The 27,061-nt window shown below is 38.7% G+C and overlaps 1 protein-coding gene across 6 annotated transcripts in view; it reads right to left on the bottom strand.

The window, feature by feature from the left end:
- myo6a (myosin VIa) overlaps positions 1-27,061 on the bottom strand; it is a 116,641-nt gene that overhangs the window by 3,800 nt on the left and 85,780 nt on the right. The window contains exons 25-34 of one of the 6 annotated variants that reach the window (XM_026918190.3): positions 26,802-26,952; positions 23,707-23,915; positions 19,840-19,918; positions 15,399-15,556; positions 13,579-13,614; positions 13,222-13,257; positions 10,091-10,129; positions 8,291-8,394; positions 6,725-6,856; positions 1,775-1,801 (exon numbers count right to left, since the gene is read on the bottom strand). In XM_026918190.3, the coding sequence (XP_026773991.1) occupies positions 1,775-1,801; positions 6,725-6,856; positions 8,291-8,394; positions 10,091-10,129; positions 13,222-13,257; positions 13,579-13,614; positions 15,399-15,556; positions 19,840-19,918; positions 23,707-23,915; positions 26,802-26,952 (971 nt within the window). The remainder of the gene's footprint in view (positions 1-1,774; positions 1,802-6,724; positions 6,857-8,290; positions 8,395-10,090; positions 10,130-13,221; positions 13,258-13,578; positions 13,615-15,398; positions 15,557-19,839; positions 19,919-23,706; positions 23,916-26,801; positions 26,953-27,061) is intronic. The other 5 variants (XM_053231693.1, XM_053231692.1, XM_053231695.1 and 2 more) reach the window with 5 other exon arrangements.

The following is a 27,061-nucleotide window of genomic DNA, read 5'->3' as shown; positions in this document are numbered from 1 at the left end:
TTTTTTTTTATATTATTTTTTTAAAAATTAATTTCTATATGAACAAACAACATTAAAAAAATAAAAATTAAAAATTAAAACACAAGCCAGACCAAATTTCAAGTGACATAAATGCCTCCATAGAGTACTAAGTTCTAATGGATATTATCCAATTTGACTGGTCACTTGAATTGAATCCAAACCTCAATAAGTTTAAAACAAGTTAAATAATGTTTAAGTCTAATAGCATTTTTATATAAAAATAAAAATGTGTTCTGTGAGTGGAAAGAAATTAAAAAACTTCTCTGACTCCAACAAGTAGCCAAAATATTATTACTGCACACATTGTATATTGTATATGTCTAATATTTGAATAGTTGGATTTTATTTCAATTATATAATTATTTATATAGTCTGTGGTTTTTTTTTGTTTTGTTTTGTTTTTTTAACAGCCAAGGTGTCCAGAAATTTTGCAGAAATTTTTTAAAACCCCTGGTCACCCAAGGAATCAGAACCCACAAGAAGGCCTCCTGCGAAAACCTGAACAGTGGTAACAACCATTGGCTCACGATCCCCTACTGCTAAAATATATTATTATAATATATATACATATTTTTTTAAAATTGCATTCTTACGGGGCCCCTTGGTGACTCGTGGGCCAGAAGCGACTGTTTATACTGCTAGAAATTACCCTGGTGACAAACCACTCAAACTTTCATGTAGATGTATCAACAATGATATCCACTTGTTAAGAAAGTATGAAGGAAGAGATACTCATCACTTTCAATAATAGTTAATTAGTATTTCTTTACTTGTCCCACTGGAGGAATCTTTTAAAAGTTCTATGAAGAACCCTAGAAGAGATTGTTGGGCCCCAAGAAAAAGCCTTTCTTTAGGATTTTAGGTTGCTAAGAAACGTTATCTATATAAACAACCCTTTTGTAAGCTAGCATTCCTTGGGTTTTAACTGACTACTTCCTGTTTAGTGTTTGTGGCATTCTAGAGGTGTAGTACATACTTCAGTCCTCATGTTTAGTTGTGTTTGGCCATCTATTTACATTTACATTTACATTTATGGCATTTGGCAGACGCCCTTATCCAGAGCGACTTACAATTATCTCATTTATACAACTGAGCAGTTGAGGGTTAAGGGCCTTGCTCAAGGGCCCACAGTGGCAGCCTATTTGTGCCTTGGTGAGTGTGTTAAATAACTTGTCTGCCTTATTCAAGTTCATAAACCCATTACACGTATTTCTACCAGGATCGATAGAACCAGACATTATGTGAACACAATAGCTCCAGACATAATCCTCAGATCAAAACACACAATGGTATAATCCTTTCATGCCAACCTAGTACCTCTCAAACTGTCTAGCCTTCTTCATCATTATAAATCAGCTACTAGGCCAATGTATTACTTACTTCCTGTATCAGGTAGTTTAATTTACATAAATGTCTGTATGACTAGAAGCTTTTAATTTTAAATCCGACAGTTTGGGTTTCCTAATGTACTCAATGCTGGCGTGCTAATGATCATGTCACTTTGCATATCCACTTGCATAACTATCTTACTACTTTTAGCGTTAAAACAAGCTTATTAAAAATCTTTTCCTTTTGCGTGCAAAAACAAGTTCTTAAGTGTCTACTGGCTAATTTTTATTTATTTATTTATTTTTGCAAGAATCCAGGGGAAGACAGTGAATGTAAATCAGGGAAGGGTACAAAGTGGTTCAGTGTGGTTATTGAGGGCAGCCCAGCTGTTAGAATTGTTAAACTACCATCAAGGGCCACTTACACACATTTATCACATGGCGTGCACAACCTATAAACAAAAGAGGCACATGTCATGAATTTTCATCTTAATATCTTTGTGTCATGTTTTGTATACAGTGTGACAACAGCAGCATGAGAGACACTGATCAGTGTGTAGTGTTTGAGATTTAATGTGTATCTAATATGAAGACACAAAGAGGTCACGAAATGGCTGGAACCACCTTGTTTCTTCAGCTATAACATTTTGAATAGAGAATGTTATGCCGTTATTATGATTTAAAAGGCGGCATGGGTGCGTAGTGGGTAGCATTTGCCTTCTCACAGCTCTAGGTTCGATCCTGAGCTTGCGTTACTGGCTGTGTGTCTGTTTCTGTGTGGGTTTCCTCTAGGTTCTCTGGTTTCCTCCCACCTTCTAAAAGCATGTTAGTTGGCTAAATTGCCCCTTGGTGTGAATAAGTGTGTGAATGTGTGTTCAGGGTGTCATGGAATGACATTCACTGGCATCCCATCCAGGGTGTATTCCTGCCTCGTGACAGACTCCAGATCTGACCAGGATAAAGTGGATACTGAAGATACATGGATGAATTTATTTAAACCTGAGACAAATCAATGATTTCAATAATTTGCTGGATTTTTTTTAATGGTTGCATTGTCATTTATTCTTTTCTTAACAGATGCATGAGCCTAACATACAGTGCTAAATGTTGTAGTTGTCCCTTCATGACCAAAACTAGACTTATACTCCATACTAAAAGAGGTTTCCAACGCCTTTAGAACATTAGAAAGGCTTCTCGCCATTTGGCCATAGTGCGGCAGTTAACAAAAGTCACCCACAAAACTTTTTTTTTCATTAATTTGCCAATTCCTACCCACTAGCTAGCTCTCACCTGTCACACGACAACAACCAATCAGTGCAGTGGTGAAGGTTAGTACATGCTTCCTCTTTGGGGGTAGGAACGTTTTGAATTGCTGCTCATGCTACATCACAGAGCAGCCAAACACACTCAGAGGAAAGTGCTAACTGCTCTCTTCCACATACACAAGCGCACAAATGTCCACGATTGGTAGACATGTACCAACGTTAAAGATCTACCAATGGGAGATTGATGGGAGAGAGTAACGCCATCCATCCCACCCAGTTACCAATTACGGTCTTTCAGGATCATCAGGGATTCGCCTGTAAAGCGGGAAACTATTTTCTTAGTAACAGAGACAGCAAACAATGTTTCATTTTCTTAACGTATTCTACTTTTTTTTAACTGATGGTTGCACAAAGAAAATAAAACAATGCAATGCTCCTCTTCACTATTCACTCATTAATATATTTGAATAGACTAGTCAGTTGGAACTTCTTCTTTTTTTTTTTCTTTTAATTCAATGCTGTAAAACTGTTTCTTATGAAATCAGTGTGTAGATAAACTGTTTAAGGTAGTTTTCCGACTGAAAGTAGACAAGGATTCTGTTTATAAGAGTTCTGCTTGTATGTAAAATTGCAATACGTGGCAACGATTTATTCCGAACATGCTTTCACGTAAACGTTTCCCATTACTTATTACAATCGCGGATTGTCTTCTTCTAATGAGACCAGATTAAAAACTCAGTTGAAGCACCACTGTTTTTTTTTTTAAACAGTCTGCTTTTGCATATCATGTCATGCTGTTTACTATCCAACCTCCTTTAATCATTGACATCTATCACCTTTTATACCATGAGAAATATTCTGAAGGCTTCTCAGACACACTTCTGATAAAGCATAAACCAGTATGAGTACAAACACCTCATACTCCTACTTTTATATGACAGATTATTTGAAATTTTTCCCTGAAATTACACACTTGCTAATGAATCATATAGGCGTCTGAGCGTAAAAAGACAAAAAAAAAAAAAAAAAAAAAAAAAAAACTGATGCGTGGTATGCAGGATGCACTTCTTCCGTCTGGTACATATTACGGCCCATAAGTCCCCAGTTATTTGTCCATCTGTCCTCCTTTCTTTCATCAAAAAAAGGGGCTGTGATAATAACGACCATAAAAGTGGCATTACTGCGTGTGCTGAGCACGCATAAACATAGCGGCTCTGTAAATAGCCAGGTACAGCCTTTGCAGCCTCCTCATCACCATGGCGACTCCCAGCACAGAAGCACAGCTAGAGGCTTAGAAACCCAGTCCGCTCATAAGAGCTGTTTTTATTTCATCAGCTATGAGGATCTAATACAAATTTGCCAAATGATATTGCTCAAACAACCCTGGCACTTCTCACTAATAACTCAAGCAACATTTGCTCTTACTGATTAAAGGCAATACGGACAATAACACATAACACACAAAGGACTGTAATTACAGCGACAATGAAGTCAATATTAGGCACTAGTCATTACAATATGATAATAACGCTCATTATTAGGACAATATGCTTTAACATGTGAATGAAATATATGGCATCAGAACTGAAAAGAAAAAAGAACATACACAAACATTTCACATCTAGTGTAGTATATTTCAATTTCACATGATGTTATTTAACAGGTAAAATCTGATTTTTTATTTTAAATCATTTACTCTTGAGAAATATACAGTATATTGTTTGAGTAAAACTATTGTTATCATTTATTTAAAAAAGTTGCACTGTATTTTTAAGCACAACTGATAACCAGGGGTCATCATTGTATCCACTTGCGAAGGTATTTTTTTATTTTATTTTTTATTTAAAAATATTGTTGTATTCTGTGTGCGAAAGTGGGCACGAGCTGGGCTTGGCCATAGAAAGGCAAAGCGTTGAAAAATTGTTATGAAATTTCTCTCTTTTTTTTTTTTTTTTGTGAGACAGTGCATTAATATAATTTATAGCAGAGCTCTGTTGATTTCTCAAATCTAATTGGTCGGAAAGTGTTGATTAATTTTCTATTACAGCAGCTCTGACAACTGTTCCATTTGCAATGCACACAAAATCACAGGTTCCTATTAACGCACTCGTTCTAAGACACTCCACGTTAAAAAAAATGATATGGTGAAGCTTTCTGTGAGGAGATGTTTATTCATCATTTTGGATTTGGAAGGAGACTCCAATGTCAGTGCTTTGTAACAGTCAGAGGTAAGTTTTCTGGTACAGACAGAGGAGACAGAGGAGATTGCGCTTTCTCATGACAAGTAATATGAAGTGATGAATTTTTGTCTTATCCATTTCAAGAGAGAGAGAGAGAGAGAGAGAGAGAGAGAGAGAAAAGAGGCGGTTGAAAGAATGATCGTTTATTGCGCTACAACGTAAGATCACAGATGACCCACAACATTAAAAGTAACTATAAACAGACGAGAAGTATGATGTGTCGTCATTATTATTATTATTATTATTATTATTATTATTATTTTAAATCTAATAGCTTGCAAGTGGTATAAGGCTGTGGTATAAGAGGAATAAAACACTTCCGGACATGCTGTTATAAGAAGCACGAATCATTGATTATTTTCCTGTAAGCGCATGTGTTTTATTCCTTACATATGAGGTGTATGGCTAGAAGTTCTACAGGGAAGAATCTATATTCTGCAGTAACATGAAAAATGCATTACGGTAGAAACGGACTGGCTATGAGAAGCCTGTGTTTGTGTGCATTTGTGTAGATTTGCCAGATAGGGTTTTTGGGCACAGGAATAAAAAGAGAACTATCTGCTATGTTGACAGATGGTCTCGCTTAATTTTGGAAACTGGCAGATGAAAGCAGTGTGTAATTATGGGGTGACACACGCATATACACATCCACACATACTGTATGTACACATACCCAGGCACAGCATGATGCATTTTCCTCAACAAAGCCAAATGGTTCTATAGAGGGAGGGAACGATTCGCAAATGAAAAACTGTGGTGCATCCAACTAATCAAGGCAAGATTGTGAACGACGCTGCCTTTTGAGATACCAGGAGGATGCTATTCCTTGATTTCTGAACTTTGTTCCAGGCTTCCAGCTTCAATTAACACCGTCTGTTAATCCAACAATGCTTTTTTAGATATTTAGCTCCACGTACGTCGCCAGACTTACTTCCCACTAGCCGCCTGTGGGGGACTGTCAACTAGTAGCAAAACAGACGGAACAAAAGCAGGCTAAATACACATTGTTATTTTGGAAGTGGATGAAACCAATTCTACAATCAAAAGCACCTTGTTTAAGACTGGGAAAAGGCTTTTTTAATGGTTAAGTGACGAGCTATTTTTTTTTTTTTTAAATCCCCGTTCCCGCAGGATCTCTGACCAATCCCGCCCACTCCTGCAGTTATTTTCGTTTTTCCCTACAGGCGATATTTTTCTGATGAACTTCTAATGAATATTTCCAAAAACTATAAACAAACAGGCAGTTTAAACCACAGTGAGCCTGACCAGGATAAAGCAGTCACCATGCAAACACCATGAAATCGATGCATGGTGACTGCTCTATTTCATAGAGTGCTAACCGCCATCTCCTGTTGCTTTTTTGTTGGGTCTAACAGGATCCCAGTACTGATGTCCATGTTTAAGGGTCTAATGGTTTTAAAATAGTGTAATATGATACACAGATTTATTACTTTGCACATTTTTTGCACTAATTTATCTATTTGTCTTAAAGAAGCATTGAAGCTTGAAATGTAATTTGTAGCCTGTGTATGGCTATTAACTGAAGCTTGTGTGTTCTTAAATCAGCATTTAACTGCACTAATAAAACAAAATAGCAATTAAAAAAAAAAAAAAGCCTAGCAACATCCTGAATCCATTAAACCATTAACTATGGACTTGACTTTTTTTTTTTTTTTGGATTTTTTTTTGGATTAATGGTCGGCTAGTAAAAACCCATAGCAATTATGATGGTTAACATTTGATTTGCTTTAACTCCGACCCATGTAATCATCATCAGCCATAATAATTTTGACCTTTGTAGCTATTTCGTGAAGCGTGAAGTGTGTAGTGTGTAGTGTGAATGTATGGATTGTAAGAAGCCAGCTCTTACCATAGTCCGTGAGGGATTTGGGAGTCCTCTGCTCGGCCTCGGTGTTGCGTTTCTTGTTCTTCGATTTCCAGGCATGGTAGACCTTCAGCCTGCGGTGGAACTCCTCTCGGCATGCAGCCAACAGCTCGATATCTTTAAGGAGGAGGAGATGAGAGAGATAGTGAGGAGAGAATTGGTTAAAAAAAAAGAGAAGAAGTGAGGATCAGGATATAAATTGAGTTTTCAGTGTCCCCAAAATTGGGTTCCTGTTTCCCGCAGCACTGGCTCGGTTCTTAACATTTTTCACAGTTTTCAAGTGAGAGTGGGTGAAAAACGAGTGAAAGTAGGTGCAGTCCCTCCAGAAAGACTGCAGTAATATTGTACCTGGTTATCATTTTCAACTCCAGCAGAATACTGATAATGTATAATAAGTAAATGCGCCCTCTTTTGCTAATCCATCCCTTGTTCCGTTGGTGCTACGGACTACCGTCAGAATCACTGCCTCATATTTATTAAGGTCAGAAAGCAATGAGTAAAGAACAAAGTGACTTCTTAGGCTCTGCCCTAATCCATTTATAGCTTTACCTGTAAATTTGGAAAGCAAGGCTTTTTTTCAAATACAGCTACAAATAAATTGACAAAATCAATAAAAATTCATAATAATAAAAACGGTCTATTACTGGGACTGTGTTTTACTGGGAATGGTGGAGCACATTACAACAGAGGAAGCCTCTTGTCGGAACTCTGTGACATTGTCTGATTTCATGCAAGCAATATTCAGATTTGTAATCATTTGATTGTGAGAATGGGATCAAGTGTATCTTGGTTATGCTTATTAACTGCCATTTATTGAGTTACCTTATCTGTTTTTTCTATCTGTATCACAAATTTATGGTCATATTTATCAATCTATTGTGCCCTATCAGACATCTTGTGATATTTTGGACAAAAATTTGCTAAATTGTATGAGAAGGGTTGAAAATAACCATTGCCTCGAATGAATGATTAGTCTACAAAACGAGCGCGTTCTCGCGTTCTCACGTTCTCACGTTCTCACATCAATACAATTCATGTCATGAAGCGTTTGCATTATAAACTGTTGTGCAGCGAGTCAATTCGGTTGAATCAATTGACTCAATTAGATAAACGCTACACTGATTAATTTTCTCGGCATGCACAACATACATCTTGTGCGTCAAGTCACCATCCTGCTTTCAGTTCACATCAAAGTCGATTGCAGAAAGAGTTGATTCAGTGATTCCAGGCATTGAAAACTTAGAATCATCACCGATGCTTTGGAGTCAATTCCACCCAGCAAAAATGATTCGCCTAATTATTAAATGAATTTGTTAGCTGTGTCAGTTATTCAATCAGTCAATCAATTTATTTAATTAATTTTATCCCTATATAATAAACACTTTTTTTTTACCTACTGACTGATATTACAGAAGCTCTAGGCAAGATCTGGGACCAACAGTGCTCGTTCAGAGTAAAATGCCACTCGAGTATTAGCTTTCATCTCTGGATAAACAACTAAAAGGCCTGATAAATGGGCCTCTGTCTTCCTCTGCTGTAGACATATCTTACCACAGGAAGTGTTGATGGCGTCTCGGAGCTCTGCGTACTTCCACTTGCTAAGATCGTGCTTCTTGGTGCCGGCCGCAGCCTTCGTGGCTTGCACCTGCCGACTTCTGCCATCACCACCACAAGTACAAGAAGACAAGAAAGGCACAACATAGAGGGATTTAGAAACAGCACAGAGATTCTTACACCAAGATTTCCCACTTATGAAGAACAGTCACTGGAAATGTAGTTAAAGGCAGGTATTAAAGAAGAAAGAACAAAAGGTTAGCTAGGGTCAATTAAGCTGGTACCTAAGGGTGCAATTTAAAAGACATATGGAGGTTACTGTGTATGGTTGCAGCAAACAGGCATAAACAGGTTTGATGATTATAAACCTTTGCAGCATTCTGCAGCACAGAAAGAAGCTCATAAAGACACAAACAGTCACAATCTAAACTTCCTGGCTTGAGCTGTTTCACCTTCCTCTCTTCCTCTTATACCTTTAAATGATAGGATCACAGAACCCGCCTACATCCACCCAGCCGCTAATCGGTTTGCTAGATCACATCTGCCACTCTGTGAGCTGGGCCTAACACTTCAAAGATCTGTGGAGCTTGAGATGCATAAGAAAGAGAGGAGACAGTGACCTGGCACACCTCTATGCCCTGGCTGGTCCTCTGCCAGGCTTTACTGGCAGCCCGCTGAAGCCTTTTAGCTCAGCGGATTAACGCCATAGCCGCTTGTTAAAGTCACTCAGTCACTGTATCTCTAAACGGCTTAAAACTATCTACTGCGGTGTCACTTTCAGCTCCCTGGCACAGTAGGGCAGGAAATAGTTGAGCTCTGCTGTTATGGACACCCTGAGAATCAATACAGTGCACTTCTTCTTTTCTGGCCAAGTGAAGAAGATAACTAGGCATGTCTTGATAACTGAGATTTATAAGCTGCCACAATATTATCACGAACAAAATATTTTATTTTGTGTTCAATTCTAGACCCTGATTGGTCAGAAGGTGTTGATTAGTTTTTTGCCTTGGTAACAGTAACTCCGCTTCATGCTACATAGCACCAGTCGGTGATTTATTTCCTATAACAGCATGCCCTATTCCATTTTATTCTTCTTATATAACTATCCCTACTACCTCCGTTTCATCCTTATACAGATTTTTGTTCATGTAGCATGTGTAATGCTAGGTAGCATTAGATAGATGGATAGATAGCTATACCACATCTGAGAATTTCTCCCTTAAAAAAATGGATTCTCGAGGATAGATTTAAAAAAAAACAAAACAAAAAAAAAACACAGAACCTTTTAGATTTGACATGCAGGTATTCCCAAATCACATGCACATTTTTAAATTCAGTGATCATGATGATATAATAAATCACGGAAATTGTGATAATGCAAAATAATGTGACAAAGAAAAAAAACCCAGCAAATAAACAAAACAAAACAAACAAAAAAAAAAACATGCAGGCCATTGTTATTTGACAGTTTCATTATCTAGAAGGAACCGGTAACTCAGCCTAATGGAAAAGGACTCTTGATGAATAATAATAACATGCACATAAAGCACAGTGCAATTCCTTCCACAAGTATTACAACGCCGTTTAATCAGGGCTGATCCGACCGGCTCGATGAACAGATTGATCAAGTCTTTCATTCATGTATTCATTAAAAGTCAACACTTGCATCCAGCATTCGATTGGAATTGACCCCCAAATTAATTTCGAATTAATTTCTAAATTAATCGCCCTTGAGGGGTTTGTTTGTGGCTGATTCTTGTTGGTCGTCATGACGGGAGTCGATGGAGGCGAACCCACCTAGCCAGAAGCTCGGACATTTCCTGGGCCATTTCTTCCCTGTATGGCGTGATAAAGGCAGCACACACACACACACACGCACACAGGTTAGAATATCAGTCAGTACTTATGTTCACTGTGTACACATCATCCAATTCGGAGTGTGTAACTGTGTATTCATGCTATACGGGTGGCCATAACTACGTCACTAGAGTGTAAAAATACAATTAATATATAGAGGCTGGGAAATTTCTGTGCTTCAGTAACAGTAGATTCTATGAAACAGTGTTTTGTTTCAGATGAAGTACAAAATTGATCCAACTCTGCAGATACACTTGTTATTAACTCCATCAGCAGGTCCAGACACATCTCACCCTCATAAATATTCTAAATATTCTTTCCTATAAGTTTCACTGTAGTTAGTGAACATTATGCTTTAAGAGGAATAACTACTAAAATGACCTGAAACTTTGTACTTAAGGACAGATCGTAATTGGACTCTAAAGCAGTGCACTTAGGGCTGTATTCAGAAGTGGCAACTTAAAAGTTATATGAATATCTACACCAGGAAAGTTCCTTGTATTCAGAGTTGGTTTGCGCACAAGTAAATTTTTTGAGCTCCCGGTAATCTGCATGTACTTTACTTCATGCCTGTAAGATTGGCAAATGTTTTTAGAGATAGTAGAGATGTCAAAGACTGGGTTTTTTAAATAGCATACAGAACACTGCCTTTAAAAAAAAACAATACAAATGTGATAATATATGAATTAGAAGATGGCAAGCACTGACATAAGCATCTAATACTTAATATACTGTATTGCTGTACGAATAATCCTAACTGTAATTATTACATTTATCACTGCAAATTTGGTTTATTTCAAAAGCTTATAAAATAGCACTTGATCCAGCACATGCTATTATTTTGCATTTTATTTTTTTATATCATTTTTATATCACACCCTGACAATTGCTGCTCTGGCGCACAATTTAACGTAGCCACCAGATACAAAAGCGACGCCACAAAATCCTAACGTGTACATGGGACATAAACTATCTAATCACACTTTTCATTTGTTGTTTTGGTTTTTGAAATTAATAAAATAATGCCAATGTTTTGGTCCTATAAAGAAAATGTTGCCATGGTTTCAAGGGTAAACTGACCAAGCACTACTCAGGTTAATTCAGAACTTTATCCAAAAACAATTCAGTCCTCTAGAAAAGCGATGTCTCGTCATATTTCCTCTGTGTGAAAAACAGACTCATCACTAGCTTGATTCTAAACACGACCCATGCTGAGCGTCCGGTTATTTATTCCTTACTTAGTTTTTTAAATGATAGATAAAAATTGATAGATATTACTAGATTTTTTTTAAATAATAATAATAATAATAATAATAGATTACCCCAAAATACTACAATAAATAAATAAATAAATAAATACACCCTCAGTGGACTGTTTTTTTTTTTAAGTTTAACTCCGTCTGTACTTCAAAAAATTGGATTTAATGAGCACTTAAAGTGAGCCCACTGCTTGATTACCCCAAAATACTACAATAAAAAAAATAAATATATACAATACAGCCCATTTACACCCTCAGTGAACTATTTTTAATTCCATCTGTACTCCAAAAAATTGGATTTTAGTTTGTAAAGTAGAATATTAGTTTTAATGAGTATTCCCATCTATATTGGCTAAAGCATATAGAGCTTATGGCCCTTTTTTTACACTGTAAATATAATATATCCTCATGAGTGAGGGTCACATTCCTCCGACAAACAATGCAGCTCTCATTCTCTTACACAGAGCTTTGAATTCTAATATCCAACCATAAGACAAGCAGTGCTGCATCAGTGCAAGGAAGAGTGTGCCTCCACATTCATCACTCCCTAATCCTATTCTTTTATTTATGAAGAAGCGATGGCATTAGCCAGGCAAGCAAGGGTCTGAGAGTGTGTGAGTGTGTGAGTGTGTGTGTGTGTGTATGTGTGTGTGTGTGTGCACGCATTACACCTCACCAGTCACGCAGTGTTAACGGCTCTGGAGGTCTAGAGCTATCCTTTATTAATGATGACACAGAGCTTTAGCCAAACAGACCCCAGTGTTACAGCAGTGCTACCTTTCAGAGTCAGACTGTGCAGAAAGCTGTGTTCTTACTGTGTGTGTAGAGTTCAACATCGAAATGTGGGTAGAGTTCGGATGTAGAATTACAATCCTGTGTGCATCACTGAGGTAATTCACACAGGTCAAGTTTTGTAGGCAAGTCAACCCATAACGAGTTGGATGGTTGTGTAGAGGTTAGACAAGCTTTGCACCGGAATCTGTGTGTGTGTGTGTGTGTGTGTGTGTGTATGTTAGCCTTCTGTTCCTTATAACGGTCCTCATTTATCTATCTTTTAAATATTTTTGATCAGTACATAAAGTATAACACAATGCAAACAAAGTGGAACTTTTGACACACCCAAGGTGTCTATAATGCTAACAATTAGAAAGAGATGGGGAGGCTTGCTAACAACCAGATGGATGGATGGATGGATGGATGGATAGATAGATAGATAGACAGACAGACAGATAGATAGATAGACAGATAGATAGATGGATATTTCTCTGTGAAGGCAAGTTAAAGATGGAGGATTATAAATCATAAGGAGTGTAATAAACATTTCTGTATGTAACCAAAAAACTATTATTGTGTTAATAATAATAATAACTTTATGTTCATTCTGTCTGTTGCAGTATAAAACCTCCTGCTTATTAATAATCTAATGCGAAAAAAAACAGTCTATTAAATGTGTAGTGTGTATGAGAGATCTACAGAAAACTAAACATTTGTGTTATGAGAAGGCCTGTCTTATCTTTTCAGCTAACATAGATGTGTGTGTGTGTGTGTGTGTGTGTGTTTGGCAAGACTACAATGCCTTATGTTAGGTAAGGTTGTGTGAAGCTCTGTTTTGCAGAGCAATGTGTCTCTGTACAATTCTACATGATATCTTTTCTCTGACAGATGCTACAGTGTGAGTGTGTGCTCACACCGCATGCTAGTGCAATCTGGCTTCAAGTGCAATCTAGTGTCATGTATTTATACTGTATAATATTAAAGTTAACGGTGGCTGCACATGGACAGAAGAGATATAATAATGAGCTCGTAACCTACATGGTCAAACCCTTGAGGTTTTGTGGTGCAGGAACACTGCGAAAACAGAAAACATGGTTAAATAAAGCGTCGACGGACAGAATCTGAGCTGGGAAAAGATTGATTGCTTCTCCCGGATTTTCAGATTTTTTTTCTTTGCCATTAACGCAAAGTCTGAAATCTAAAAAAAATCTGTTTTTGAATTACAGTAGTGACGATGTTTAACAAGTAAACATCCATAATGTTAATAGCTAGGAGTTAATGGGAAGCAATTCAGAGGTGTGCTTGATGAGTAGATTGGTGATGCATGCTGGGAAATGGGATTTATGAGGTCAGATTGCGGACAGGTTAAGTTGAGTTGAAGGGTCTGTATCTTACGTTGCTCTCTCGGGGGATGATGGGACACTGCCATTACTGAGAGAAAAGAATAAAAAAAATTAGATAGGGGTTAAAATGTTTTCTGTTGGATGAAGCTCTTCGGAGAGACGGCAGCCGTATTCGAACCAGCAATCTGCTGAAGACAAGTGTTACCTTATACACAACTACGAATTTTATCTTGAGAAAGTCCATACAAATGAGACAGCTGGTAGGTAATAACTACACGATATTTCCTGCATCAGGAAACTAATCAACGGTGTGATGTGGTGTGATCATTTCATTTTCCTACAACAGTGTGTTTTCTTGTATCTATGCACTGTTTTATTCCTCTTATACCACAGCCATTTGCCAAATATAAAATTGTAATATCTACTGAAGAAGGAAACATCATTTTTATCCATTTATAATTACATTTAATGCTGTTAAACGCAACATCCTCCCATCTTGAAGACTTTCGCCTGAAGGAAATATATTGTTTAATTACTTCTTTGTCTGTATGTTTTTTTTTCCATAACTGCATTGTTTTATTTTCTACATCTTGAAATACTTAATATCCTTAAACTTTTAAGATAAGTCTGTAAGTCACTTTGGACAATGAAAGTTGTTTTTAAATGTGCTATATATATATATATGAAATTGACACTAAAGTAACAGCTGACAATGGAGACTCCTTCCATAAATCATATCTTTCCATATCAAGGTTTACAAACTTTTCTTTGTTAAATAACACATTTCCAATCCATTTAACAGTGCTGTAGTATAAGAACGAAATATTACAGTTGCACACATCAAATCAAGTCTCATCAGAAGACAATAAAGTTTTTGTGACTTACATGAAAGAGAAAGGAGGCCCGATTTTTTTATCGTTACAGACGAGTGTTCAAAAGAGTTGTACCTATTTTTTAATCTTCATACTGCAAGCTGTTAGTTTATATTTAGAAGGAGATGCCTCAAGGCTTCATTTAGGGAAAGGTATTGAATTTACTGCCTCTGCTTTATAAAGAAACATGAGATTAAATCATCCTCAACTGAAGCAGCAGTCAGTTTGCTTTAAAAACTGGTAGCATACAAATACAAGGTTACTTCTTTAACCCTTTCATGTCCACATTTACAGTCAATATAAGGCTCTTTTTTATGTTTTAGTAAAATATAACATAACCTCCAAATCACTACAGAGCATTATGCTAAACAATTTGTCACTCTTAAAAATAAATAAATTATTAATTAATTAATTAATTAAACTTAAAAACTCATTTCTTTTTGTTTTTTTTTTTAAACTAGTGTTTAAACCTTGTAAAGTTTGTATGTTCAGAAATTACATTTTCTAAAATTTTTGTCTTCAATATTATAAACTCAGACCTGAAGTATGATTTAATTTTTAAAATAAAGATTAAATTTTTTTTATTATTATTTCAGGCATACTATTTAAGCCTTTTTTACTCATGGACAAGCCATTTACTTTTTTAAATTTAAGTAATATTTCAACAGAATCAAAATTCATATATCATACAATTTTATGTAAATAAAAAGAGAAAATATAAAAGAATCTGGATATGTGTATATATAATTTATGCATGAAAGGGTTAAGTCTACATGTCAGCCATTTGTCTGCTTTTCATATCGAGGCCTCTTTTCTCTTTCATCTAAACACAAAGTCATACGACATTAAATCTCCACTGTTAGCTCACAGAATTGCTATTAAAGTTTTATACAATTTCTGTAAAAGCATTCAGTAAAACAATAAATGGTTATTCTTGCATACAGTCTTCTGAAGTTTGGTCATTATCTCAGTAAAGATCAACAAACAAAAAAGTGTGTACCTGCGCAGTCCGCTATCTCCCGTGTCCTCAGGAATAAGCTCCGCCTCACTCTGAGCGATTCGCAGAGCCAGCTCTCGGTCCCGCCTCTCCTGCTCCAGTACCGCCTGCCGGGCCGCCTCTTCCTCTCGCTCGGCCTGTATCTGCCGCTCCATCTCCTCCTACCAAAGAAAATGCAGTATGTAAAGAGTATAACATGATGGCGCATGCTGTTATAGGAAAATAATCAATGTTACCACCCTAAAGTTGATTTTTTTTCAATAACAGCATCAACATCGATGTTTTATTCCTCTTAATACACTTAGGATATCAGCTATAAAGAATCATTTCCTCATTAACTTCTCTTTTTGCTCTTGATTTTAGTAAGACAAAAAAGCAGCTTGTCATGTAACTGTGAAAGTGCAAATCCCTCCATCCTGAAGACTTTTCCAGGGTGGAAAAATGCAAAGATTTTGAAAGAGCTTTACCTTCCATAAATGCTAAACATCTCATCAGAGAAAACTTCACCATATCATCATTTTATTTTTTAGAAACTTTACATGGAGCATCTGTTGTATATGTTGTGACTATAGAAACAATGATATTAGAATAATATTAATATAAATTTTATTGCAGCTGGAACTACAGTCGGAACTACCTCGTGACCAATCAGAACCGGGAATTCAACAATGCTGTGGCGTAACACACAATATCATTCAATTCGCATAGTACACAGTCCTTTCCTTTGTAAATGCTATGGCTACTTGCTGAGTAAAGTAATATGTATCTGTACGTATTCCTATTTACTTAACCTTTATCGACCTGAGATTTTGTAACACGTCATAAAATATTGTAATTTTAGAACCTCTACCAGGAAACCATAGGGTTGCTAAGCATCCGAGTTGCTACGTTTGGCTCACACGTAGCCAGCATTGTTGTGTCTGCTTCACCGGAACAGATTTGTGCATTTACACTCGCTGTGAGTTTCTCTGTGGGACGCTGGAGAGGAGGAAAGCAAGGGGCTGTGCGAGCTCATAAACTTTCCAAAGTTCACTGCAGGCTATAAAAGGCTGAGAAGTGCGAGTGTACAGGGTGGTGTGTTCCTCATCAGGAGCCCAGAGCTCCTGTCCGTTCTGCTGAAAAATGAATTGCAGCAGCTGCAGATTTATCAAACTCCCAGAGACATTCCCATCCAACTCGGCTGTCCGGAGTATCATAACTCACGGGAGGAAGCTACATAATAACTAACGTCATAGCGCACACGCACGACAGATCATCATCCTCCGTGTGTGTGTGTGTGTGTGTGTGTGTGTGTGTGTGTGTGTGTGTGTGTGTGTGTGTGTGTGTGTGTGTGTGTGAGAGAGAGAGAGAGAGAGAGAGAGAGAGAGAGAGAGAGAGAGAGAAAGCGAGAGCCACAACCACCAACTCTACCGCAAACACTCACTTCATAAATTATCCTGATGACACCCATTAAGGCGAAAAAAGAAATGGAAGTATGTGTGAAGGAGTGAACGAATGGACGTGTTATTATATTTTGAGAAAGCGTACAGCCAAGCCTTACACAGGGTGACCTTCAGTGCTCAAAAAATATTCTCTTTGGTGCTCCACAATATGTTCTGCGCTCCGCCGCACGCCGCCCCGCCTCTCTCATGACTCAGCTCTGAGCTCTAAGGCAACTTTGCTACCGTCGTCCGGAGTATGAAAAAAGATGTGAAGACGTGATCACAGTGACCACCTGTCTGTGTTTTCTCTCTCTCCATCCATCCCTGTCTTCTTTTTGTATCCATCTACATCCAGCTCTTAACTATCTGCATCCTTGCATCAGGATATCTGCTCATACCATTCACGTCTATTGTGCAATTTTGCTGAAACCTGGCAACCCTCCCAACAAGCTCCACATTTTCATTGAACACAACCAAACAAACAAGAACTCCACCTACTTTTCATTTCTGTACTCATATTTGTTGAGGATGCATAATCTATTCAATCTAAAAGCCTAAAGCACTGACTCATGGAGAGTGCTAATCTACCTACAATTCATGCTGAGTGCTACAAGGGCCAAATTAATCTGGACTGTTTCTAAAAAATTAAAGAGATACAAAGATTTCTCAGTTCCCAAAGCACTTAGATTTTCTCATATTTGATGATCATTAGAGTGAGAATGATTACACTCTCTAGCATTAATCAAGGATGCCTTAAAGTAGGGGGTTCAAAACTTTCGACTGGCAGTATCTCTATGTCTTTCATCCACCTACACAAGCCTCATGCTTGGCCAGACTTTAAACCTCAGCTTTACTCCGGCATTACACAGGGGGAAAAAAAGTAGAACTCGACACCAGTGGTGTAGCCGCCAACTACTCCTCGTCTAGTCTTTCTTGTTATTAATTTGTACGCCTCAAATACGATTAAAATATTCTTCAAACAGGAAGGAAGGTATTGAAGAAAAACACTTTCTGACATTTGACCTTGCTGTGACCTTGACCCTGTTTGGATCCACAATAATAATTCCATATAAATCCTGAGTCTCTGGGAATCACTGTGTGGCTTCCAGCTTATTTCGCCATTTCTCGGACTCTATCCTACCATATATCCTAACATGCTCCTGTGCTCGTCCCTCACGGATGACTCAAAGGTTCTATGTAGATCGCTTGCTGCTGCTGGGGGTGGCCCCACATGGACGGCCTGAAGATCACTGGGATTGCTGGGGATGGTGCCGCTTGGGGACCGTGGAGATGGCTTTGGACTGCGGTTCATACGGGCAGTTGTACAGTGATGGCTTGGGACTGTGGTTGCTCTGGTGGCTTTGTGATACGGTTGCCGAGAGCAGTTCTGCACTCAGGTCTCCATCAGTGGACAGTGGATAGATTCAACAAAACAGACTTCATGTGAAAACTGTAACCAGGAACCTGGTTACACAATTGCACTATTTGTCCATGTAGTACACAGTTATAGAAGGGATTTATTTATAATTGCACTGTCCGTTATCACCCAGATGAGGATGGGTTCCCTTCTGAGACTGGTTCCTCTCAAGGTTTCTTCCTCATATCATCTCAGGGAGCTTCTCCTTGCCACCATCACCTCTGGCTTGCTCATTAAGGATAAATTTATATCCTGAAATAAATTGAGTTGAACTGAATTGATTAGACAGAGGGTTTCCCTATCAGAGAGTGTTTAATCCATCCCACCGTCTTCTCACATAATCTTTGAAAGTCAGATACTTGATAGGACTTTAAACAGCAGCTCTCCTGCACGATTTAAACATTCATGCTGTGCTTTGCATTGTCTTAAAGTACGCATGATCTAATGGCTTAAGATCGTGACACGCAGAAAGTGTTCAGAGCGTTCTGAGGTGAGAACTCGTGATTTTCAACAGCTCCGCTCAGGGGGTGTTTAGGGAGCCTGAGGAGGCTACGGTATGTGCGTGGAGACTATGCCTTTGATACAGACAGACAGAGGGAAAAAAAGAGTGAGTAAGAGGGAGAGGGAAAAACGAGAGAAAAATACAGATGCCGTAGGCGCAGTGCCTCAGGAAAGAAGTTTGATCAGAGAGAGTAAAGTAGTCTCAAACACCATTGATCCTGGACATCGCTTTATGATAGAGAATAGAGAGGGACAGACAGGCACGAGAGAGAGAGAGAGAGAGAGAGACAGCAGAGAGAGAGACCATGAGAGAGCAAAAGAGATAGAGAGATAGTGATACAGCAAAAGTGAATGAAAGACAGTGTGTGTGTGTGTGAGAGAGAGAGAGAGAGAGAGAGAGAGAAAGACAAACAGAAACAGAGAGATAGAGAAAGACAAAGCAAAATGGAGACAGAGAGAAAGGCAGGAAGAGAAACAGACACAGACAGAGAGACAGTTAGAGAGAGACAGAGAGACACAGAGGGAAAGAAAGACAGCAGGAGGGAGAGAGAGAGAGATTTTTGACAGTTTTTATTTTTACTTGTACATTATTTTAAATTTTACTCCTCCTATCTTTCACTTACTCTTTCCTACTCTCCTTCCTCATTTCCTCCTTCCTACCACCCTTTTTCCTCATTCCTTTCCTTTTTTTTCTTCCTACCTTTCCGTCCTCATTATATCCTTTGCATATTACTTCCTCTCCTTCCTCTCCTTCCTTGTTAGTTTCCAATTTTCCAATTTTTAATGCAATTTAAATAGATTTTTACTTCATCTTAACCATTTTTTCTTTAAACTTCAGTTGTCGTAGTAGTTTTCGAGTATTCTAATAAACACACTTACAAAGGAAGAGAGAGTAATGGATGAAGAGGGAAAAAAATGGCAGCTGTGGAGAAAACAAGTTATAAAAAAAGCAGAGATGATGAAGTGAGAAGAGGTAGAAGATAGCAGATGAGCAGAGGAGCATCCATCACACTGCCTGCATTGCCGAGGTGCTCAGATAACAAGCAAAGAGCACACTGATGTCTGAGCTAGAAAGGCCACTTCTGCTGAAGCACCCGTGTCCCACCTGCAATCTTCTCTCCTCTTCCTCCCTCTTTTTCCTTTCCTCTTCTTCCTGTTTCCTCTTCAACTCCATCTCTGCTTTCCTGCATCGGGAGACAAAACACAAGGTATAACGAACAATAGTTTATATCACTTTATATAGTGGGTATAAAAAGTCTACACACCCCTGTTATAAATGCAGGTTTATGTGACGTAAAAAAAATGAAAGCAAGATAAAATCATGTCACATCTTTTTATACATTTAATATGATACACCAACCAATAAAATTCAAACAATTCAAATTTGAAATTTTAGAGAAAAAAAAAAAAGAAAAAGAAAAAACTTACAATAATCTGGCTGCACAAGTGTGTACACCCTTTTATCCCGGGTCATGTGACTGTGCTCAGAATGAACCAATCACATTCAAACTCATGTTTAAATTAATTCTCATACACCTGTCATCAACGCAGTGATTCTAATTAACCTTAAACAAAGATCAGCTGCTTCTGTAGGATTTTCTTTACATCTTCTTGGTTTCGTGTGACTGCTGAAGCCATGTTCCTCAAAGAGCTTACAAATCAGCAGATTGCGTTTCAATCAGCAGAGGGGTTACAAAAGAAATTCCAAAACATTACAATGGAACACTGCGAAGGCCATCATCAACAAGCGGAGAAAATGGGTAACAGAGCGACATTACCAAGAACAGGACGTCCCTCCAGAATTGACGAAAAGACAAGAAGAAAACTTATCAAGGAAGCTGCTGAGAGACCTACAGCAACCGCTTTAGTTCCAGAACTAAATTTACAGTACTAAAGTACTGGGCGATTTTTCGCAAACTATTTCCCAGTACCGTTTAAAGGGTTGCATTCGCACCAACAGTGGGCACTAGGAAGTGACGTAAGCCGATCGACAGCGACGTCATTTGTGCGTGGCGTTCAACAACAAAAACAAAGAAGAACAACGTAAACAAGCGGAGGATGGAGGACGCTGTGATCGGAGCTGTGTTTTTGTTGTGTCTCGCGTCCATCTATCGCTGTTCTCCATTCCTGAGAAATAAGTTGACACTACAGTATGTTTACACGGCGTTTTAAATCATGGCGGGTGAGGGCGTTTTCGTACGCGTTTGGCCAATCAACGTCTACTTACGTCACGGATAGTACCAGTTGTGCTGGTTAGACCCTGCTCCAGAGTAGGAGCTAATTTGGTTCTCGAAAAAGGCAGTCCGGTACTAAAATCGCACCCAGTTCAGGAGGTGCGAAAACGCCAAAAAGTGGGTAGTTCCACAATTAGTTCAGGTACTATGAAAAGGTTCCCACGGTGCGAAAGGCCCTAATATCTGACAAGTACTACTCACTCCCTGCATGTGACAACAATCTCTCGTATTCTTCACACGTCTGGGCTACGGGGTAGAGTGCCTAGACAGAAGTGTGGCAAAAAACTGTGGCAAAGTATGTTATGGTCTTAAGAAACCAGGATAGAACTTTTTGAGCATAATCCTAAAAGATATGTTTGGCGCAAAAACAAGACACCTTTTCACCCAAAGAACACCACACCCATGGTGAAGCATGGTGGTGGCAGCATCATGCTATGGGCCTGCTTCTCTTCAACTGGGACTGGGGCTCTAGTCAAGATAGAAGGAATCATGGATAGCTCCAAATACCAATCTATTTTGGCACAAAATCTGCAGGCCTCTGTTAAGACAGCTGAAGGTGAAAAAGATGTTACCTTCCAGTGCAATAACGACCCAAAACAGAAATCTGAGTCAACAAAGGAATGGCTTCAGAAGAATTATCACAATTTGATAGATTTGGAGCATTTTTGCAAGGAAGAGTGGAATAAAATTACCAAATCAACATGTGCTAAGTTCTTACCCAAGAAGACTGAGTGCTGTTTTACATGCAAGATGTGCTTTAACAAAGTATTAGTTAAGGGATGTGTACACTTATGCAACCAGGTTATTGTGAGTTCTTTCTTTTTCTTTATTTTTCCCGAAACATTTCTATTTGTTTTTCACCTGACTGTTGTTGCGTGATGTGTTTTATCTTGTTTGGTTTTTTTATATCATAAAATCCCAGCAATTTTAACAGGTGTGTGTAGACCTTTTATATCCACCGTATGTGCAGATGTATGGGAGGACAATGAAAATCTAACTGACTTGATAAAAAGTGAGAAAGACACAAAGCGAGGGATGAGTGAGTGTATTAAACGGATGGATGAGCAAGGTCAGATACAGAATCCCGTCACGTCAGTCTTCCCCCTCTTTGCGCACTTCGCAGGGAGCGTGACTTTATCAATAACTCCTCATGTGGCTGCGCTTCATCTCCGCTCATTCAATTACTGTGTCAGTTATGCTCCTCTGCTGCGCCCTTCATTGAAGAAGAAGGGCACTACTAAGAGATCGGACATGGCCCTGAGGCAGGATGCAGCCCTTGGCCTCATCCCAAATGACTAGCATTCAGAGGCACTGATTTGAGACGGACACTAAGAGCTTTGAGCCTGTGAGAAAGACTTTATGAAGCTTGAATAAAGGACAGGAATGACAAAGCATGCAAAGTGAGTCACAGTCTCTGTATCTATATCTACTGTATCTCTCTATCCATTCTGTTCATCCATTCTTGTCTTTCCTTTCTAGAGCTAAGCATTATACTTCTTATTTCTTTTTTTTATCCAATATATGCTCATCTATTCATCTCCTTTTCCTATTCTTCCTGTTCCATCTCACGTTCCCTTTTTTTCCAAGCTTATCCATCTTATTTCTCCCCTATCTTTTGAAAGAGCCTCTATTTCTCTCTCTCTCTCTCTCTCTCTCTTCATTATCAGTCTTTGCCCATCAGTTCCAATATTTGTCTTAACTTTTTTTCCCTAAGCCTATGTATTCACTTCCCCCTCACTAATCTGAGTCCATCTCCTCTCCCTCCTCTGTTATCTCTTATCTTAATTTCTGCGGCTATCTTCTTTCTTCCTTTCTTTCCTTCCTCGTACCTTCTCTTTCATTCTGATCTTTCCTTCTTCCCTTATCTCTTTCCATCCACAGGTCTGTTCTTCCTTTCTATTTAATTCTTTTATTTACTCCATTTCTTCACTCTTTATTTCTACTTTTTCATCCTTCTTTCTTTTCTTCTCTCTTTTCTACCTTGTCTTTCATTCCTTCCACGTTCCCTTTCCTTTGTTTCTTTCCTTCGTCCTTTCTCTCTCCTACATTTCTTCCTCACCTTTCTGACCTCTTTCCTTCTTTACCATTCATTCCTTCTTTCAGTCTCTCTCTCTCTCACTTATCTCTTCTTCCCCCTTCTTACTTCCATTTTTACTTCTCTTTCCACTCTTCCTTTACTTATTTCTTCCCTTCTTCTCTTTCTTTTATTCCTTTCCTTCTGGCTTTCATTAGATTTTACCTTGTCCTTCATTCCTACCATTTCCCCTTTTCTTTATGTTTCTTTCCTTCCTCCTTTCTCTCCTTCCTTCCCACTTTTTCTTTCTTCCTTCTCACCTTTCTTCCCTTCCTTTCTTTCTTCTCACTTTTCTTCCCTTCCTTCCTTTCTTCTTTGCCAGAAGGCATCTTTGCTTCTCTTTTCACGCTTCCTTTACTTATTTCTAACCTTCTTCTCTTTTCTTCCTTCACCACTTCCTTCCTTCTCCACTTCCTTCCTTCCTTCTCCCCTTCCTTCCTTCCTTCCTTCCTTCTCCACTTCCTTCCTTCCTTCCTCACTTCTTTCCTTCCTTCTTCACTTCCTTCCTTCCTTCTTCACTGCCTTCCTTCATCACTTCCTTCCTTCTTCACTTCCTTCCATCCTTCCTTGTCTTTTCTTTCTGCCATCTTTTCCTTTTACCTTCATTTCACTTTATAATAATCACTTTTTAAATTTCTTTTCAAACCCCAAACCGCTCTCTTACAGGCGTCTCTCCTCCTCTGCTTGTTTGCGGAGTCTCTCCTCTTCCTCCCTCCTCTTCCTCTCTTTCTCCATCTCTTCCTGGATGTGGCGCAGTCTCTCACGCTCCTCCTCCTCCTGCTTCTGTTTCTGCATGGCACAGAGGAGGCGCTCGGAGCGCGTCACCAGCGCTTGATGCTCGTGATCCATGTCTATGCGGCTCATCATGGTGCTCTAAGCAGAATAACACAACAGAGAAGGACTTTAGGTACATTTGATTTCATAAACATTTGTTACATTTTACATAAGTTTCTTTTCTCTAATGTCCCTCATTTACTCCCCTTTAATGCCCAGTTATTTCCCGAACATTTCTCAGTTCTTTCCTCCACATCACTAAGTTTGTTCCTCCATTGCCTCTAATATCTTCCCTCTGACTGACTTAGTGCTTCACTCCAATTTCCTGAGTTCTTCCCTCCAAAATCTCTTGGTTCTTCCACATATTCTTGATTTCTTTTTTCCTTTGCTTCTTCAGTCTGATGCCCCTTATTTCTTTCTTCACACATCCCTTTCTTCTTGCTTGCTAGCTCCCTCAGTTCTTCCTTCCATATCCCTCAGTTCATCTTTCCATATCCATCAGTTCTTCCTTCCATATCCATCAGTTCTTCCACCCATATCCATCAGTTCTTCCTTCCATATCCATCAGTTCTTCCACCCATATCCTTCAGTTCTTCTTTCCATATCCATCAGTTCTTCCTTCCATATCCATCAGTTCTTCCACCCATATCCTTCAGTTCTTCCTTCCATATCCATTAGTTCTTCCTTCAATATCCTGTAGTTCTTCTTTCCATATCCATCAGTTCTTCCTTTCAAATCTCTTCCATAAAGTTCTTCCTTCAAGATCCATCAGTTCTTCTTTCCATATCCTTCAGTTCTCTCTTCCATATGCATCTGTTCTTCCTTAAATATTCTTCAGTTCTTCTTTCCATATCATTCAGTTCTTCTTTCCATATCCTTCAGTTCTTCCTTTCAAATCCTGCTTTTCTTCCATGGCTCTTGCTCTTCATTTCCCGTGCTTCCTTCCATCCCACGGCTTTCAGTTTTTCTCTCCACATCCATTAGTCCTTTCCTTCCACGTCCCTAGGTTCTACTCTCCATGTCACTCGGTGTATTTCCTCCCATGTTCAGAGCTTCTTCCCAGACATGTCTCCTCAACCTTCTTTTAAAGTTTCGTCTCTCACTTTTTCCCTCAAAGTCTAGTAGCTTTTTCCTCAAGATCTCTTGGTGACTTTCCTCCCACGCCCCTTACTTCAAACTTAATCCTCAGAGAGCTCCTTATTCCTTCTGTTTCTCCTGCACATTAATATTCATGAGTATTTAACATATTTGTGATGGCCTTCAATCCACATGCCAATCATTCTTAACACTTGACACTGTATGGTATTGATTTGAATAATAGAATTAGTGGCCAAAGAGACACAGCCACAATGTTGGTTAATATGCACCAGCAGCTGCTCAGACAGCATCACTCAGCATCTCCCTGAGATTCAGGACCAGACGGTGACATCTTTAAGGGCACCGTGAATATATATAATGAGCTATAATATATGCTAAGCTATGCTATACATTTGCCTTACTTAATCAAGGTCAGTGACTTGAGTGAAAATTGGAGAGAATTTTCAAAGTGACAATCCTTGATTGGTTCCACAATTTTTATTATAAGTCTGTTTTCCATTTCATCACTGCAGCAGTGTGTGAAAGGAAGGAAGAAAAAGAAGAATATATATATATATATGTATATGTATATATATATATATATATATATATATATATATATATATATATATATATATATATATATACAGGGGGTACAGGTCAGATGTTTGTGTGGTTGTTAAACCTTCGAGCATGGAAAAACTGAATGAGTACTTCACCAAGTGAGTAAAAGATATTGATTGAATACTGATGTGTTAAACTGGTCTTGGATTCCTTATAATAAGAACTGCTGGTGTAAAAATTGGTACAAGGTACTTTATCGAAGTTAACTACTTTAATAAAAGGCAGGAGCAAAACATATGTACTCCACTAAACAGATACACAGACCCAAGTGCATAAAACAGAATATTAGCTGGATCCAAAATAGGTATAGTCAGCAGCTTTAGAGGAAGTCAGTTTTTTTGGAAACTTCAGTTTTTTCCCCTGAAGCCACTCCCCTAAAGCATATGTACTGCCTAAGGAGTCGAGCTTATCCAGCTGCTACACCATCTTTTGTCTTTTCTTTACAACTCTGGGCCATCACAGAAACAGTTCTTCTGCACCCTTCCATTCTTCCCATATCCCCCCTCCCAAATCCTTTATTAATTCTTCCTTCTCTTTTTGCTTTGCTCCATATCCCATATCCCTTGGTCTATTTCTTTCCATAGCCTTCAGTTCTTCTTTTTTTCCCCTCCCATGCCTCTTTCTTATTCTGGCAAATCCCTCTATATCCTTTGGTTCTTCTCTCTACACCCCCTTGTCCTTTCCTATCCCTCAGATCCTACCTCAGCACCCTGGTTTTCTATCCTCCCACATCGCTTGCTTATTTCCTTCCATTCTTCTCTCCTATATCCTTTGGTTCTTCATTCAAAGTCCCTTGATTTTTTTCATCTAATGTCCCTCACTTTTTCCCCTCTTAGTCCTTCCCTCCATGTCCCCCAATTCTTTCTCCAACATCCCTCGGTTCTTTTATCCAGGTTCCTCAGTCCTTTCCTTTATGTCCCTTGATTTTTTTTTCTTCAATGTCCCTCACCTTTTCTCTCTTAGTCCTTTTCTTCATGTCCCCCATTTCTTTCCCCATTTTCTTTCCCCCCAGTCTTTTCTTCTATGTTCCTCAGTTCTTTCCTCCACATCCCTAGGGATTTTCCTCCATTGACTCTTGTTATTTCCCTCCAACATGGCATAGTTCTTCCCCCCCAAGTCCCTCACTTTACAAGCCTGAGGCACTAAAGAACCCAAGAAAAGTTTTCTTCCTTATCAGATCTTCCATTACAAAAATTACAGCAACAAAAAGTGTCCTGACGCACCTTTAACTGCTAGTTGTGTTTAATTACTTCAGTACAACTCTCATTTTTTCCCCCCACAAACCTTAATCTTGCGCATGAGTGTGTCGATGGAGGCATCCAGGTCCTGGATCTGTTTGCTCATTTCCTGTTTGCTCTCTTTGAGACCGGTCACAACCTCGTTGAGCATGGCGATCCTCTTCTTCAGGCTGCGCAGCTTCACCAAGCCATCGATGCTGGTGCACGCACAGACACACACACAAAACTGTGAATTTCATCAAACCTCTATTCAAGATTTCAGTGCACAGATGACCTCAGCTTGATGACTTTAACTCCCAGCAGACT

This window comes from Pangasianodon hypophthalmus, chromosome 30, assembly GCF_027358585.1.
Source record: "Pangasianodon hypophthalmus isolate fPanHyp1 chromosome 30, fPanHyp1.pri, whole genome shotgun sequence".
NCBI classification, from domain to species: Eukaryota; Metazoa; Chordata; class Actinopteri; order Siluriformes; family Pangasiidae; genus Pangasianodon; species Pangasianodon hypophthalmus.
Note: the sequence above shows the minus strand (reverse complement) of the source record. Positions and strands in the feature narration are given on the sequence as shown.